Source organism: Dreissena polymorpha, chromosome 6 (assembly GCF_020536995.1).
Source record: "Dreissena polymorpha isolate Duluth1 chromosome 6, UMN_Dpol_1.0, whole genome shotgun sequence".
Classification (NCBI taxonomy): Eukaryota; Metazoa; Mollusca; class Bivalvia; order Myida; family Dreissenidae; genus Dreissena; species Dreissena polymorpha.
This window is the reverse complement of record NC_068360.1, coordinates 40,014,668-40,032,490: the sequence shown is the minus strand read 5'-3', so window position 1 is coordinate 40,032,490 and position 17,823 is coordinate 40,014,668. Positions and strand designations below refer to the sequence as shown.

The 17,823-nt window shown below is 35.0% G+C and overlaps 1 protein-coding gene and 1 long non-coding RNA gene across 3 annotated transcripts; both read left to right on the top strand.

The window, feature by feature from the left end:
- The first annotated feature begins 860 nt into the window (after positions 1-860).
- Positions 861-7,302, top strand: LOC127834995 (uncharacterized). Of its 2 annotated transcripts, none has more exons than XR_008028300.1 (3): positions 861-973; positions 1,338-1,505; positions 6,585-7,302. It is a non-coding gene; the product is annotated as an uncharacterized LOC127834995 (long non-coding RNA). The 2 variants fall into 2 exon arrangements; XR_008028301.1 differs by having other exon boundaries at positions 868-981.
- Positions 7,303-8,133: 831 nt separating this feature from the next.
- Positions 8,134-10,026, top strand: LOC127834975 (uncharacterized). Its single transcript, XM_052361140.1, has 2 exons — positions 8,134-8,610; positions 9,205-10,026. The coding sequence occupies exons 1-2, from the start codon at positions 8,217-8,219 to the stop codon at positions 9,615-9,617; spliced, it is 807 nt and encodes a 268-aa protein (XP_052217100.1). The 5' UTR covers positions 8,134-8,216; the 3' UTR covers positions 9,618-10,026.
- Positions 10,027-17,823: the final 7,797 nt, after the last annotated feature.

The window sequence follows — 17,823 nt, the reverse complement described above, 5'->3', positions numbered from 1 at the left end:
TAATAAGTGTATTAATATCCTTTAAAACAAATGAAAAAGAAAACTTTATGGTCAAAAATACGATCCAGATATCATTAAATAATATTTTAATTGATGAAGTGATTTGTAACTGTACTTTCATTTGATACATTGTGTTAATTCATAGCTTAAAACTTAAATTATGATTTTATACCAGTAATATGTTATCCATTTAAATGAAATTATATACCATATTTATGAACTGAGACAACTTTAAACTCTGAAAGCTATGACAAATATAATAATGTAAAGTATTATTTTATTTTAGATACTAAACATTTGTTGAGTTACTCCCCTTTGATATAAATTTACCATATACATAAAAGTTAGCAGACACCAATGTCAAACTTGTTTTGTCATTTTCACAGTTTTCATGTCCATGATCATCATGGAGTCACTCCATGTACATCTAATATGGTAAGTATTTAACATGTGTATTCATTGTTAGTTTCATAACTACATGCTATGTTTAAAGATTTTAATTGATTTAACATTTTGCTCAAACATCATCACAAGGAATTTTTTCTGCAATGTCATTGATGTTATTCATCACATATATTTACTAAAATCCGTTTGAATACATGCAAAAGTAATGTGCGTGAAAAATTGAAACCCTAACATGAAACCTACACTGTCTTTTGTATTTAATAAGAGGTGCTAATATTTGTTTTTCCAAAACTTGAGTAGTACTCGGATAGGTACTAGTAAGCGGATATTTTCACTCATTTTATTACTTGTAAATTAACGTATTTGAATTTTTTATATATTTTTTCTGTTGATGAATTATTGTGTATGCCTAATATATGTTAATTTCTGCCTATTCTAAACTATTGTTTGGAATATATTAATAGGTTCGACAAAAGAACTTCATCAGCCAAGGGAATGCCACAGTCTGCGGGGAAGAAAACATGGCTACATCTGGAGAGAACTTAAAGATCTTAAAGATGACTGCAAAGTAAGAAAGTATGTATTGTTAATTGTAATTCTGTTGATCCATTATTACAGTCATTTATTAAAGAGGTTTGTGTATCCTAAATAGTTAGATATAAATGTACTTACAATGAGAACACAGGCAAGTTATAATTATTATTAAATCAAAGATGATTTTTGTTTGCTTCAAAAAAATGAAGCAGAGGAGTGTACTGAAGACATATATGACAACCATGTGGTGATCCTGGTCTGGTATGACAATGGTAATGATATTCATAAATATCATAGTTTGATTTCTCTTAAACATGATAATTGAGAGTAGAACATTAATGTCATTTCAAATTCTCTATTTTTCTGCAAAGGATTTTATATGTATTTCTGTTTTTCAGGCCCAGATGGTCCTATGATGACTCAACAATGGATGACAAGGAAAACACAAGAACACCTTTTTAAGACGAGGTCCACTTTTGAGAACTTTGAGTGGAAATCATAGTGCTTCATTTGTGGCGAAAAGTGCAGCCGTCATAGAGACAATATATCAAGAGGTTTTAGCAGAAGTTGGTCCCTAGGGCCAAACAAAAAAAATCGTGTGTTTCGGGAAACGGCTGAATTTTTTTTAGGTAAGGTAGGTATATTTTTCTGGTCTTTGCGATGGCTCACATGCTTTTGCAATGGGAATATCCGGAAAAAAAAACATCGTACCGAAGTATGCGCGTGCTAGAAATTGGACCATACTCCGTTTCTTGTTGAATTCTAAAATGCGCATAATTTAATTTGTAATCCGAAACACTCTTCCCTATTTTTTTTACTCGACGTTATCACATTCTTTAAACAAACTGTAAATGTACAGTGTGTTTTAAGCTTTTCTCTCGAGAAAAGCGCGCGCAAATTATTCCCTACATGAACAACGTCACGTAAAACGCATGGAAAGCGTGCGTGCATTACATTTCCGTTTAATGTTCCATGGTAAATTTTAACAGAATGATATAGCGAATGATTTGGACTTTTACATTTCCTCAAAATTAATTGCAAATCAAACACACTGTATATTAATCGTTACGGACGTTTACATAAGTCACTATTGAAACAGTTATTGTACTGTATACTGGTGCAACAGTAAATCCAGACAAAACTGGATTAAGTGTTGGGTGTTGTCAAAACGAATCCCGGAATAAACCCCCTTCTGAAGAAATACCCTTCCCTAAAAACAGCATAGCGGAAGAAACCCCCTTTTACATTTTGCATAAACGGAAGAAACACCCTTCTATAGCGGAAAAAAACCCTTCCAGTTTTCAGACAGGCGGAATAAACCCCCTTCATAACTGTTATTCAAACTGTTCGAAAAACATTGACACGTAATTCGATTCACAATTTTCCTGTTTGAAGCAATAATAAACATTTTGTATATTACATGCTAGTATCACTACATTATATATATATATATATATATATATATATATATATATATATATATATATATATATATATATATATATATATATATATAAGTACCAATAGGGATCGTCGTCAACCGGGTTTCGTGTTTTAGTTGTATACGTATACCAGGCCACTTTTATGTACTGAAAAGCATTTAAAAAAAACAAAATTATGAAAAAAATAGTGGTTGATGTATTACAACAAAAACACAAATAACACTATTAAATAGTCTTATAAGCAATACGTTCACCATATCTTGTGTCAATTTCATAGATCTATATGTGGGCTTTTAATTGCTAATTATATATATATATATATAAACAGATTGACATAGTTATACACCGAAGTTTGACAGGGAGTTATGTAGGAGTCACGCTGTTGGGCGGTCGGTCGATTGGTTTTTCGGTTGATTGGTTTGTTTGTTTGTCCGAATCAAATGTTTAAAGTTTGTTGAGCGACTTCATTTGTAAAGCTATTGAATTTAAACTTGGAATATGTAATCCCCTTTAAAGTGAAGATGTGCAAGACACTTTTTCATGAGCAGTGATCCACACGTTCTTGATTTATTTAGCCTTGATAGTAAACCTATTATGACAAACGTATACAATTTTCTCCGTTTGTGAAGTGATCTTTTTCCATATTTCTCAAGCGTTAGAATTGAAACTTGAAATATGGTAATAACATGAAGTGTATGATGTTAAAGACAGAATTTTGTTTGCTGTTTCAAAGTGGTGAGAGGGTATGTTAAGTCGTGTTTGTGACAAAGCTGTAGTTTATGTACGTAAAATGCATCACGTACAACGATCATGAAGTTTAAACTTAATTAGTTTAAACCCAATTCCAAATCATAGAACAATTGTTAATAGTTTAATGGACAGATATATTGACTTTAATTTAACATAAATGAAATAATGCATAATGCCACTTTTAACCTGAACTTGTTTTTAAATAAACCTTGTAAAATTCTACTTGCAAATTATCTGATAACCTGTGTACTTATTATATTATGCTTGCAAAAACTGTGCATATTTGTTTTAAATGAGACACTCCATACATATATATCAGCGCATGTAATTTAATCATGAATAAGGCACAATTATAATATTGGGAGATTAATCTCCAAGTATAAACATGCTTGACATTGATGTCAATAGATGCTACAAAGTGGTTCATTTCTGCAAGATTCTACACATCCATGTTCTCAACAAGATATTGTTTCCAAACAGTCGATACTTACAGATAATGCTTACTCACTTTAAGATCAAAACCGTCGGTGGATACCGTAATCCTGACAAGTAAACAAAGATGAGAAGCTATTTATCATACGTGATATGGAGAGTCCTCAGTTAATCTGCACTAATCGGAGCAAATTATCAGCTTCATTTGTTCGAGTGGACAGAAACCAACGCGTTTATCTTGTAATCTAAAAGTGCTCAGTTTGAAAATTATTATAGGGCGGTTAACTGCATTGCTTGTAAAACTTGGTTGACAAATTAAATTGTTGCAAAATTTTGCCCAGATCTTCGACTTTAATAGAAAAAGCCATATATACATGAACATAATAATCTGCAATTCTGTCGTGTGTGTTTCTCTCCCCATAGTAATACTGTATTCGAATAGTAAAGCTTAATACGAGTGAACTCGTTTATATTCGAGGGTGAAGATATCTTACTAATAGCCCTCTACTGCTTGATAACCCAAGCTAAAATAAGTCGTAGCTTGCTGATTCAAGCCGTAATAGGTCGCAGTTTGCAACTTCGATGATACGCGTGTCACAGTACAGAATGCATGCTTAAATATACGTAGTACGTATGAAAAAAAGAGTCTTGCTAAACTACAATTAGAACTTATAAAACAAAGTGTCTTTTATTTCATTGAAACGAATTTTACTTGAAGAAAAAAATGTGTCTGTTCAAAAGCGCTTGGTGCGATATATATGTTTACTTATTTTTGCGTGTGTACTTAATCGATTAACTCTTAAGGCTTCTAGCGCAATCGCTTGTATAATTCTATCTATGCAATTAATTATAGCAAATTGTTCGTTATTCTACCGATTACAATGCGTTTTTTTTCAGTAACGTGTTCATCTAAATCATATTTTTTCCAAGTGTGTTTGGAATTGGATTAAAGGTAGATCAAAAAGTGTGCTTCTGCTCGTTGGCGCTGTTCGGCAAATGTTGCTGTAATTTCACCCGACTTATATTTTAAGTTGGGTCCAAATACATCCTTGCTTGAAATTAATTCCTGAGTCAGACAAAAAAAATGTGATAAAAGTCATAAAACTTATCCTCGGCGGTAAAACAATTTGGCCGCCTGTGAGAAGTTTGTTTGAAAAGCTCTCCATAAACAAGGATTTTATCATTACGTGTGGGGAATCTTAACTCTGCACAAATGTAAAGACAATTATCCCCATCAAGTGATTTCTACTGATAGCATGTTCTGATTTCTTCGCCAAGCTGTTTTTTTTTTCACTGCTGAGGTGTGCACAATGATTTTATCTTATCTGAGTACAGTGCTCACGAAGACCTTTTGTGACAATATTGTGTGCGTCGTCTGTTCGTTATCATGTTCCATATTAACACCAGAGCACACATGGATTGCTCAATTTTCACAAAACTTTTTCAACAAATTTGCCGCAATGATATTTCGGACAACGTCACTTGGTCAGATTTAAAAAAAAGGACTTGTGAAAACTCTAGAAGAAACATGTGTTACACAATGGTCATGAAGCGTACCCAGAACATGTGTTTTTATGATATATCAGCAGAGTGTTTGGAAACGATTTTTGTTCGTTAAAAACATGGCTGTCTGCGGGATGGGGGTAGCAGCTTTTATAACATGGGTATAGTCAAACCTTGTGACACTCTAGAAGTCTGATGTTTTGCACAATCATAATGAGACTTGCATAGAACCTTTTTTTTCAAATGATATATCAGCATAGTTTGAAAATGGCCCTTGTACTTTAAAAAAAACATGGCCGCCGTTGGGTAGGGCAGTTTTCTTATGTGGCTATAGTGAAACAAGGAGGTGAGGCAGTTGTTCGAGGCTATAGTGATATATTGGACGCGCTATAAGACAATCATCATTAATTTCGATCAGAACAATTTTTAATGATATATCGGCTGAGTTTGTAAATGATTCCGGTCTGGTTTTTCTTCTTTTGCGTCTGGGAAACCATGTAAACACTTAAAAACACATAACACGCTTAGCGGTTCTACTGGCCTTTTGTGTAGACAGCGATATGTCAACAAAAGGGATTAAAATGTGCGCAAACGACTCTTACGGATAATGGGTCGTGTCTGTCAAAATCGTCAATACTATGCGTATCCTTGGAAAATTATGAAATTCTACGCTGGATTATAGTGTGCAATCGATAATTGCCGGGCGTAAAATCGGATGATTGATAACGATAGCGGAAGTGGCAAATGCGCGGTCATTTTCGGGCACTACTTTTTTCAGAGATCTTTTTTTTTTACAAGACGAAAACAAGTAGGGTCGGGACCAAAATCGTAGGTAGGGTCGGGTTACCCGAAACACACATTTTTTTGTTTGGCCTAGTTGAAACTTCTTTATCTTCAGACTCTAACTCTATATATCGCAAAGTGTAAGATATTGCTACTGCAATACATGATGTAGCCATTATTGACTGATTGGAAAGTGTTCCAAATGGTGATCTTGTAGCAATTGAGGCTCGATATCATAGAAAAAAGGTTGTTTGACTTATGCATTTTCCGGGCTGACACCCAATAAGGCCACTTCTGAAAACCAAACAATTTCATACACAATAATTGATGAGATAATTAAAATGAATTTGAGTATTGTATTGTTGTTGATAAAAAGGTGTTTCTTTCCTACATTAAAAACGTTTTGTTGAATCAGAATGATGTTCAAATGATGCAAACTCTTATAAAAGTTCCAATTTGAAAAGGTTGTTTGAAAAATTATGGCCAGATATATCCTTTATTCATCAGCATGAAAAGCCTGACCAAGTGTGTTCGTCTAGTTTGACTATAAGTTATGCTGTCAGAAAGTCAAAGGAGATGAAACAGGTCATTCAAGATGACAATGAGTGTTCATACGATGAACTACCAGAGTCAGAGGACGACACAGATGAAGCTGTAGTTCATAAACGATGGGTATTTTGAGAAGACGAATTATAGAGAATAATCCTAAATTTGATGACTTCTTTTACGTTCCAGAAGAAATCAAATTGTCGGATCAGAAGAAGTTTGTGGAGCCTCTTCTTCACAAGGCAGTGTGTTGGTTACATGACAAAAATGCTACAAGGAAGCTTCTGAGAGGACCATTACAAGATGTCTAGCTGTTGCTTGTGACCTTAATACACTTGTCACGTAAAACCCATCCCCTAAACACATGGGCTTAGGGATACACCTCAACAACGAGTTTGGCAGCCGCCATCTGATTGAAGATATGTACTCTCTTGTTTATTCCATCTCATATCCAGATCTTCGGTTGTTCTTGACATCAGCAGCCCAACAGAACATTGCATCACACAAAATAACAGACTCTGGTGGTATTGTACCAGACAATATACTACCTAGAGACCAAAGGGGGAAGCTTGTAGTGGCAGTTGCTGATAACTGGAATCTGAATGAGCGAACAGTTGATGGTAAAAGGACGACTCCTGCGATGACAAGCATGTTGGTCAGCAGTGCGCCAGCCGAGTCAACGAGGATTCCACGACTTCCGAAAGCAACAAGTAGGACGCTTGACAGTCAGTCGCTTCCTGGTTTACAGGAGTCGTTTTTCAGAGTTTGTAACTTGAAAACATAATTTGTTATTTGCTTCATTTGTATTAGTAAATACAATGTAAAACCTCATAATTTACAACATTTGTAAATAACGTTTATGAGTCTGTATCAAGCACTAATACCTGGTTAGATTTGATTGTTGAATAAATATTTATTAAAGATTAAAAGCTTAAACTTATTAAACTTGATGGTTATAATGCCAAATGACTTTCCACGAACCAGGAAAATGGCCACATAGAGTATGTAGTCTTGGTTACCATGGTTACCAACACAATTTTAGGCATTTACTTTTGTTTACAATGAAGCTTGTAAATGTGGCTATATAATAAAGAGGTAAATTATCACAGCAAATGTAAAGCATTTGAATTAAAAAAGAAAATGATATGTCAATACTCAAATTTTCGTTAATTTTTCCATTTTGATCATGAAATCACCTTGACCTTGACCTTTGGTGACCTTGGTGATCTGTTTGGTAGAAGCCCTATATCAATGGATTACTTCTATCAAATATTAAAGTCAGTACATATAGGTGTTCAATAGACGTATTCAATTCATCTTTATTAGTAATTGAATCATTAAACGGCGCCCATCTTGGACGCCATCTTGGATTTCTAAGCCCTCCAGCACTTTCCAGAAAAACGACATCTTGTTCTGAAATCTACAGACGCTGACGAACATTTTTGTATATTAAACCCTCTGTTTATGAGTTGTGGCCAGTTAGATGTTATAAAGCTTAACAAATTTGCAGCAATATTAGTCATTTTAATGTGAAGTAATGTGTCGAATGTTATGTCAAGTATCGTGCATGCGCACTTTACTTGTCCTTAGTAAAATATCTGCGTATGTAAACATTTGTTTCTCTACTGATACTGTTCCTGAAGATTCATGGTTCCTATGGATAATGAACTCAAAGCAGTAAACAAACATTATGTTTATGTGGCCTATGTTTTGCGGGCTATAATAGCATTCAACAAGCACCTGAATACACCATTACCTTTCAGGTGAGTTGTTTAAACCACATCTCTGTTTACTTTAAAGTAAACAATCGTCGCATTTAAAATGAAGAAAGGGGTCACATTTTCTCTGTGTGTGCTTAATCTCGTCGTGAGAGCACTAACCATGGAGCCATCTTGCCCTGTGTGTTCCAAATATGAATATGAAGAGAAATTGCTGGAGCGAGTCTTGCGGAATGAGCATGCACTGGAGCACACACTTCATGACATCAAGGCAACACATGCAAAAGTTGTGGACGCACTGAAAACGATTCACGACAAAATTGGTTCAGTCAATACTGCTATTGGTACAATGGATCGAAAGCAGATTGTTATGGAAGAAACACTCGACAATGCCATTAAAACAGCGCAGACAAACGTGTCTGAATCTCTGTCTCACATTCTCGCTGAATCGGGACGGGCGATCAAAGTCATTGAGGAAAGAGTAGACCGTATTAAAGGTAAAATACATATAAAAAATTATTCATATATTTAACAAATATCATTAGCTTGTTAAAATTATATAATAGTCCTATTTTAAAGTTGGACTATGCATTTCTTACTTTGAAATTATCGCAACCTTTCATTTTAGGAAGGGCGATACTTTATGTTTATAAGAATCATGCGTGTGCTCTCAATTACAATTTACATTTAAATGTTACATTAATCACAAATCATGCAAAGTTTGTTAAGAGACCATCGTCATATTCGCAATAAATGATATTCATACTAATGTTTTAAAAGTATAAGACTATAATTAAAAAAATTGAAATATTTTCTCTAACGGAATAAATCATTGCGTTGGATTGTTACATTGAACATTATTTATTAATTCAAACATAAAATGCAATATGTTACGTACAAACTCTTACAAGAATATTAAGTATTTATAATTACATAAAAACGGGTTAATAAATCTTAATAATAGGCAACTGGTTCTTAGACAAATTAAAACTAATTATAGTACACACAAGAATTACAGCGCCTATGAACTGATATTGCTATAACAAGTCAACCAAAATAAACACTTCACTTTGTAAGCGTTGTTATTTCAGGAGATTTGAAGACCCCCACAATACAGTTTCGTGCCCAGCTCGCCTCCTCTGTAACTGTCAACACGGGTCAAGATGTAGTGTTTTCACGAGTTGAGGTCAACGAAGGTCAAGGCTATGACAGTAGAACAGGAAAATTCACCGCTTCCGTTGCCGGTCTATACAATTTTGACGTACACTTTTGCGTTCAGCAAAACTATTGGGTTTATCTGGAGATAGTACACGTTGGCAGGTCTGTACAGAGATTAGCTCACCACAATGGTGGTCCCCACGGTTACCAGGGCTCTTCTCTGCAGGCCAATATCGTGATGTCAATGGGCGACATTGTGTGGGTGCGAGCTACCTCGACATCTTACTTTTATCAAACTGATAGTTATTGTACTAATGCTTTTTCCGGAGTACTGATTCGTGTATGATATCCACAAGTGTGTATACATGTATACCGTACTTTGAAGTTAAGTTAACGATCGATCAAGAATTAATTGTAACTTCGCATTCTTGTTACAAGCAGTAGTATGCGATTTAGTATGCTGGTATATTGAAGAAAAACGTGTATATATTCAAACATGTTGATATTTATATTTGTTAATGAAATATACTTGTGTTCAAGTATCAAATATTAACAAAACATAATTTCTCAACGTTTCTCATGCTTCGCACTTGCACAGGCATTGTTGCAATCTAACAGTTATAAGACTCTCTATACATTTTAGTTGCATAGTGTAACTAAATACAGACTATAGATAGCTGCATGCTTGAATAACCTTACTATTATATATTGTACAGTGAGCTGATAAGCCAGTCTCACTTGAGTCGCCAACGAATTAACATAATTAAATGTTATAGCGCACATAAGTGTTTGTTATTACTATGATTATCCACATTCGTGTAATAATATATTGAACACAAGTTCAATAACAATGCACATAACATCAACAACAGAAACAGCTTTGAGAATTGTTTTTTATAGTTACACCAGCTGGCTTAATACTCGGCTTCACATTGTTGACCTGTTTCGACCTAGATCATTAAAAATAAAACATATTTATTGTATGATTTAGTTTTTCGTAATTAAGCCCAAGCTCATTAAATGTGTTTACATATTCAACATAATTACACGAAAATGCATTCATAACATCACAGTAAACCATTGAGTTATAAATAAAACACACTATTCATAAACATACTAGATCACATTAATAAGGTTCGACTCGACAATAAAATGCATTACTGCATCTATAAGATTCTGACAGATCACAAACGCCGAGTTCATGGTATTATTTCAATTGGATTTATATTTAACTTTTCGCATAACTTCATTTTATGTTAAGTGTTATTGCGTTTACATGTAACGTACCGCATTGTATAGGAAATCGACCACTTGCCTGGACAAATCTCGTATGATAATATTTCTCAAGTTCAAGAGTTTCAATATGCAATAACTTATTAATAAATGATAACTTATAACAGTGTAAGTTGTGTAAATTTTGTTACATCACATCTACCGAAAAATACAAATAATACAAATTTCTAAACAAATAAGTATTTTTTCAGTAAAGTGCAACCGCGCGTTTGTAATATGAAGTCCCCAAACTGATCCGAAATTTTTCTAACCGTTTAAACGCGCGGTTGCACTTAACTGAAAAAAATAATTATTTGTTTAAAAAGATCATGAAACCTATAGAAAACTCTTACGAATGAGCGGGCTTTCCACTTCATCCCATTACAAATGGTGAAATATTTAAAAAGAGACCCTTAAAAATGTTAACTGGGTCGCGCTTTATTCTCCCAACACAGATCCGAAAAAGTCACGTGGTATAGGCACCGTGTAACCAGATGTTTGACCGAGACCGAAGAATCCTATGGCCATCCACGTGGTTTTCACAGAAATTTAGCTGACTGGAGGCACCTTTAAAATTCATGCAAAATTAGCCTTCAGAGCTAGAAACCAGCATGTACGTATTTCATGACCTTGACAGCCCAGCAGAGACAATGACTATGCACTGGACACATTTTCGAATTCACTAAGCATGCATTTCCAACCACCGCCACTCAAATCTGATACTTTAAACTTGTAAAACTCTATTATTGCTGCTTAGTTTCATCGTATCCTTATTTATTTCTCCCCTGCCAATTCGACACAAATGCTAATAACTGTATAGTGCTACCGAAGGCGTTTCTAATGAGTTTCAAACAGCTTCCGGGACACGTTATGACGTTTTCGGTTACCAGCCCTGCAGCTATTTAAATCGAGGGATACCGATTTTTTTTCCTCTCAAGCACCCGATAACAAGGATAAGAATCCCGAGAAAAGACTTGTAATTGATAAAGATATCTCATCTCATTAGTCAAAACTTGTTGGACCATCATCGAAACGGGTTAAAGTGGCCTTTTCACAGATTTCCGCATGTTTTGAAGTGTGTCATTAAATGCTTTATATTGATAAATATAAACATTTGATATAAAAGCTGCAGTAAAAAATCAAGAATAATTGTTTTTAAAGAAAAAAAGTAACCCTAAGCAGGACTCGAACCACTGACCCCTGGTGTCCTGGAGTAAAAAGTGTACGACTTAGACCACTCGACCATCTTTCCGGATACAATATCAGACGTATTTTATACTTTATATAAGCAATCTTCGTAGTTTCCAAAAATGTAACGACAACAACAGAACTCTCCAAATTATTAATTCGTTTCGCGTTGCAACGCTTTATAATTTTCGGGTATTTAAATTGTCGAAAGATGCGTATAATGGCTATTTTAGAGCATGGTATATGTTCCTCACAAATATCATAACTAATATTTTTGCAATATTAAAGATAGCAACTTCATATTTGGCATGCATGTGTATCTCGTGGAGCTGCACATTTTGAGTGGTGAACGGTCAGGGTCAATGTCATCTTTTAAGGTTATAAACCTATAGAAAACTCTTACGAATGAGCGGGCTTTCCACTTCATCCCATTACAAATGGTGAAATATTTAAAAAGAGACCCTTAAAAATGTTAACTGGGTCGCGCTTTATTCTCCCAACACAGATCCGAAAAAGTCACGTGGTATAGCACCGTGTAACCAGATGTTTGACCGAGACCGAAGAATCCTATGGCCATCCACGTGGTTTTCACAGAAATTTAGCTGACTGGAGGCACCTTTAAAATTCATGCAAAATTAGCCTTCAGAGCTAGAAACCAGCATGTACGTATTTCATGACCTTGACAGCCCAGCAGAGACAATGACTATGCACTGGACACATTTTCGAATTCACTAAGCATGCATTTCCAACCACCGCCACTCAAATCTGATACTTTAAACTTGTAAAACTCTATTATTGCTGCTTAGTTTCATCGTATCCTTATTTATTTCTCCCCTGCCAATTCGACACAAATGCTAATAACTGTATAGTGCTACCGAAGGCGTTTCTAATGAGTTTCAAACAGCTTCCGGGACACGTTATGACGTTTTCGGTTACCAGCCCTGCAGCTATTTAAATCGAGGGATACCGATTTTTTTTCCTCTCAAGCACCCGATAACAAGGATAAGAATCCCGAGAAAAGACTTGTAATTGATAAAGATATCTCATCTCATTAGTCAAAACTTGTTGGACCATCATCGAAACGGGTTAAAGTGGCCTTTTCACAGATTTCCGCATGTTTTGAAGTGTGTCATTAAATGCTTTATATTGATAAATATAAACATTTGATATAAAAGCTGCAGTAAAAAATCAAGAATAATTGTTTTTAAAGAAAAAAAGTAACCCTAAGCAGGACTCGAACCACTGACCCCTGGTGTCCTGGAGTAAAAAGTGTACGACTTAGACCACTCGACCATCTTTCCGGATACAATATCAGACGTATTTTATACTTTATATAAGCAATCTTGGTAGTTTCCAAAAATGTAACGACAACAACAGAACTCTCCAAATTATTAATTCGTTTCGCGTTGCAACGCTTTATAATTTTCGGGTATTTAAATTGTCGAAAGATGCATATAATGGCTATTTTAGAGCATGGTATATGTTCCTCACAAATATCATAACTAAAACGATAATTTGCGAATCTGAAACAACTTTTTTTCAATTTTTTCAATTTGTCCAAACGTGAAAAATTCCCTTTTAAACGATAGAAACAAACGTTTTTCTTCTACTTGCTAGGGAACTGCCATGCGTTCGATGTCGGTGATGCCAAAAGTCTTCAATGTGCTTCGTTTGCTTTTACAATATAAACATGCATCATGATTAATAGTCTAGTTATAAAGGAAAACAACAACGCAACTTAGGATGATCACCATACCAACATGCTGTATTGTTGTAATCATAAAGGATCATCATATACATGTTGGCTAACGTATGTTATCAATATGAATATATATTAATGACTCAAAACGATATTGAGATCCGCTAAACGTTCTTGGTCGGTACTATTAAGTGTGTTGGAAGCCAATTGTTATCGTTTACTTACTACTATAAGGCCATAATGAAACTCCGCAAATGTATCGGTCGAGTTATTATAGCTACCTCAGCTTATATGATAATACGATCCAAGAAATACATCAAACACAAATAGTTAAACGATATAAGCCCATAATGGGGAGTTGTAAACTTTACTTGTATGCGTTAGTATTTTAAGACTGAATATTCGAAATCATATTATTTTCCCATTTTCCGGTATGAACAAATCTAGTGATTGAACAAATCTAGTGATGATACACACAAAAAACTAATTAAAACAATACAATTTGTGTTGCCTATCTGTTGGAAGAAAAGCAACACTGCTGTTTTCTTTTAGATGTGTGGGTCTACACCAGGTCAGCAATTTTTAATATCAACAAGAAATGTGTTTGTCAGAAACACTATGTCCCCTACTGCGCCGCTTCGAAGCTATATATTTGACCTTTGACCTTAAAAGATGACATTGACCTTGACCTTTCACCACTCAAAATGTGCAGCTCCACGAGATACACATGCATGCCAAATATGAAGTTGCTATCTTTAATATTGCAAAAGTTATGGCAAATGTTAAAGTTTGACGCAAACACACAAACAAACAAACCAACAGACGGGGCAAAAACAATATGTCCCCCACTATAGTGGTGGGGGACATAAAAATTATAAATTGATTTATTCCAATAACAAGTTACTGGATCTTCTTACGTATGTTTGTTTTGTGATTTGTGATACTGATTTGTGCGTACTCGACAACTTATCGAATGACATGTATGATTTTACAAACATTTATGATGCCACTTTTTACGTCGTTCGACTAGTGTATGTTTCTTCATTGAAATAAAATCGACAAAAAAAATCATCTGTGCGAACTGTTCTGTGAAGATTTATTCATACGACTGATAGGCGCAATTTTGTGGCTGTTGGTAAATACCTATCCAACTTCAACAGCATAGTAACACACCAGCTCATTCACACATACACACACACACACATATATGTATACATATATATATATATATATACATATATATATATATATACATATATATATATATATATATATATATATATATATATATATATATATATATATATATATATATATATATATGTGTACAAAGATATGTGTAAACAACCAGATACGCAGACATACAAACAGACATATTCCTATTAAAGACTTCGGAGTGGGCGCCTTGCTACGATGCAGAATGAAGCTGACATACTGTGAAATCCCCATCCCCATTCAAAGATGGTTCATTCACAGTTATATACCCCACCCTACCACCGCAACACATCTCCTAAGTTGGAACAGTTTTACATACACAGAAGGGACAGTTACATTGGCATTTATTCACAAACATGAAACCATAGTAGTATTCGGGCACGATCCGATCAGGATTCATAAATACCCTAACACTATGTTAGAGACACTGTGGAAATACGTTGGATCTAGAAGATATAGTGAAATAATGAGTATTTTTGTGTTTCAAGGGAGATAATTATATTTCACAACAACGTTATTTCCATTTTCCGGGATCTATTACTAGATACTCGTTCATAAATATTATTTATAAATATGGAGAAAGATATGTGTGAACAACCAGATACACAGACATACAAACAGACAGTCTCATACAATATACCCCCCTCCACAGCAAATTTCACTGTGTATAATGTATCCTGCATACTTGTGTTTAATGCCACAGGATGTTGACAATGGAGCAGGAACATCAATATATATATATATATATGCTCCCAGCTCCCCCCCTCAGACTCATGACAATCATACACTTACGTCATACCTTGTTTGAATGTGCGATCTTTGCATGACCTTGACTATTACGATGCCCTGTGTTTGTTACAAACGGTTATACTTAAAATTGTACAACTCTTGTTGTAACATGTGTTATGGTTAAAGAACAATTCTCTGTTATTTGAAGTATTGCAAGGATTAAAAAATATTCTTTTAACTTGACCTCTTTGGAATTGTTTGACTTTCCGGCAAATGTCATCTTCCCTGCACATGTTAGTATATATTGTGCCTTGTTCCTTTTCCGTGCAACCTTACTCTTTACCTAAGCCACTTATGGAATTTACTGCTGCACTAGACAGCAATGGACGCGACACACAAACCTCTCATTTTCGACATGTAATTATTTCTTTAGTAAAATAATTGATGAAATTATGTATTACAACTATCACATAGGATTTGTTCAAGAAGTTTTTTTGATCTATTTGTGCGAAGTTTCTCAGATTGTTCCCTACGTTTTCGTACCTTATACTCATACAGTAGCCACAGTGTCTGTCTGGTTTAATCAAGTTCTATGGAGCTCCAACCTTCACATTTAGCCCAGAGCCTATCTTTTATAATATGCCATTATTAACATACTGACAACACGCACACACAACAAGGGCTATTTGTAAAACATGCATGCCCCCATATGGGCTGTCAGTTGTAGTGGCAGCCATTGTGTGAATATGTTTTTTGTCACTGTGACCTTGACCTTTGACCTAGTGACCTGAAAATTAATAGGTCTCATCAAAAAGCCATGATCAATGTACCTATGAAGTTTCATGATCCTAGGTGTAAGCATTCTTGAGTTATCATCCGGAAACCATTTTACTATTTCGAGTCACTGTGACCTTCACCTTTGACCTAGTGACCAGAAAATCAAAAGGGGTCATCTGCCAGTCATGATCAATGTTCCTATGAAGTTTCATGATCCTAGGCGTAAGCATTCTGAGTTATCATCCGGAAACCATTTTACTGTTTTGAGTCACTGTGACCTTTACCTTTGACCTAGTGACCTGAAAATCAATAGGAGTCATCTGCCAGTCATAATCAATGTACCTATGAAGTTTCATGATCCTAGGCCTAAGCATTCTTGAGTTATCATCCGGAAACCATTTTACTGTTTCGAGTCACTGTGACCTTTACCTTTGACCTATTGACCTGAAAATCAATAGGGGTCATCTGCTAATCATGATCAATGTTCATATGAAGTTTCATGATCCTAGGCGTAAGCATTCTTGAGTTATCATCCGGAAACCATTTTACTGTTTCGAGTCACTGTGACCTTAACCTTTGAACTAGTGACCTGAAAATCAATAGGGGTCATCTGCCAGTCATGATAAATGTACCTATGAAGTTTCATGATCCTAGGCCTAAGCATTCTTGAGTTATCATCCGGAAACCATTTTACTATTTCGAGTCACTGTGACCTTGACCTTTGACCTAAAAATCAATAGGGGTCATCTGACAGTCATGATCAATGTACCTATGAAGTTTCATGAACATAGGCCTAAGCGTTCTTGAGTTATCATCCAGAAACCATCTGGTGGACGGACGGACCGACAGACCGACATGTGCAAAACAATATCTTCTTCGAAGGGGGGGCATAATTAAAACATTAAAAACATTAAAAAGTTCTGTGATCACCACATCGTAAGGCTAAATGCATAAACACATTTGGGGCAGTAGTACTAAAAACAAATCCGAGTTGAATGTTATTTTACACTTTAATTTTCATTCAATACATTCAACAAAACATACTAAACTGAAGATGAAGCCAAGTATATCTGTTTCATGACATGATATTAAATCAACACAGTATGCTACAATTCTCTGTAACAGGATAAATCGCCCCCTTGGTGCAAAAAAGGTACCATGCAACATTGAAATCAAACGGCACATGGTACCTTTTTGCATCAATCGGGCGAAATGTACACGAACCAGTGACTGTGTATTTTTTTATAGCATCTATAATAACATTAATCAAGGGTGTGATTTAAGTACCACCTCGAGGATGCAGAATACCTGAACCTCCAGGGTTCAACTAAATTCTTCATTTGTATATAGATATAGCAAAGTTAATAACTGTTTTTAAATGTTTGTAAAATTAGTTTGAGGTTGAAAAGGAGAAAAAAATCACACCTCTGAGTAATTTGAAGGAATAGATCACCCCAAAAATTATCTTAACATTTGAGTCGCATTCTGAGAAAACTGGGCATAATGCTTGTGCGTAAAGTGTCATCCCAGATTAGCCTGCGCTAATCAGGGAAGACACTTTCCGCCCTTAAGACATTTTTTGTTTAAATGAAGTCTATTGTTGGCAAAAATCCAATTTAGGCGTCAAGTGTCGTCCCTGATTAGCACAGGCAAATATGGAACAACACTTGAC

Coding starts and splice junctions, on each gene's coding strand:
- LOC127834975 (XM_052361140.1), top strand. CDS start 8,217: ATGAAGAAAGGGGTCACATTTTCTCTGTGTGTGCTTAATCTCGTCGTG. Junction 8,611..9,204: donor AAGAGTAGACCGTATTAAAG/GTAAAATACATA, acceptor TTGTTATTTCAG/GAGATTTGAAGACCCCCACA.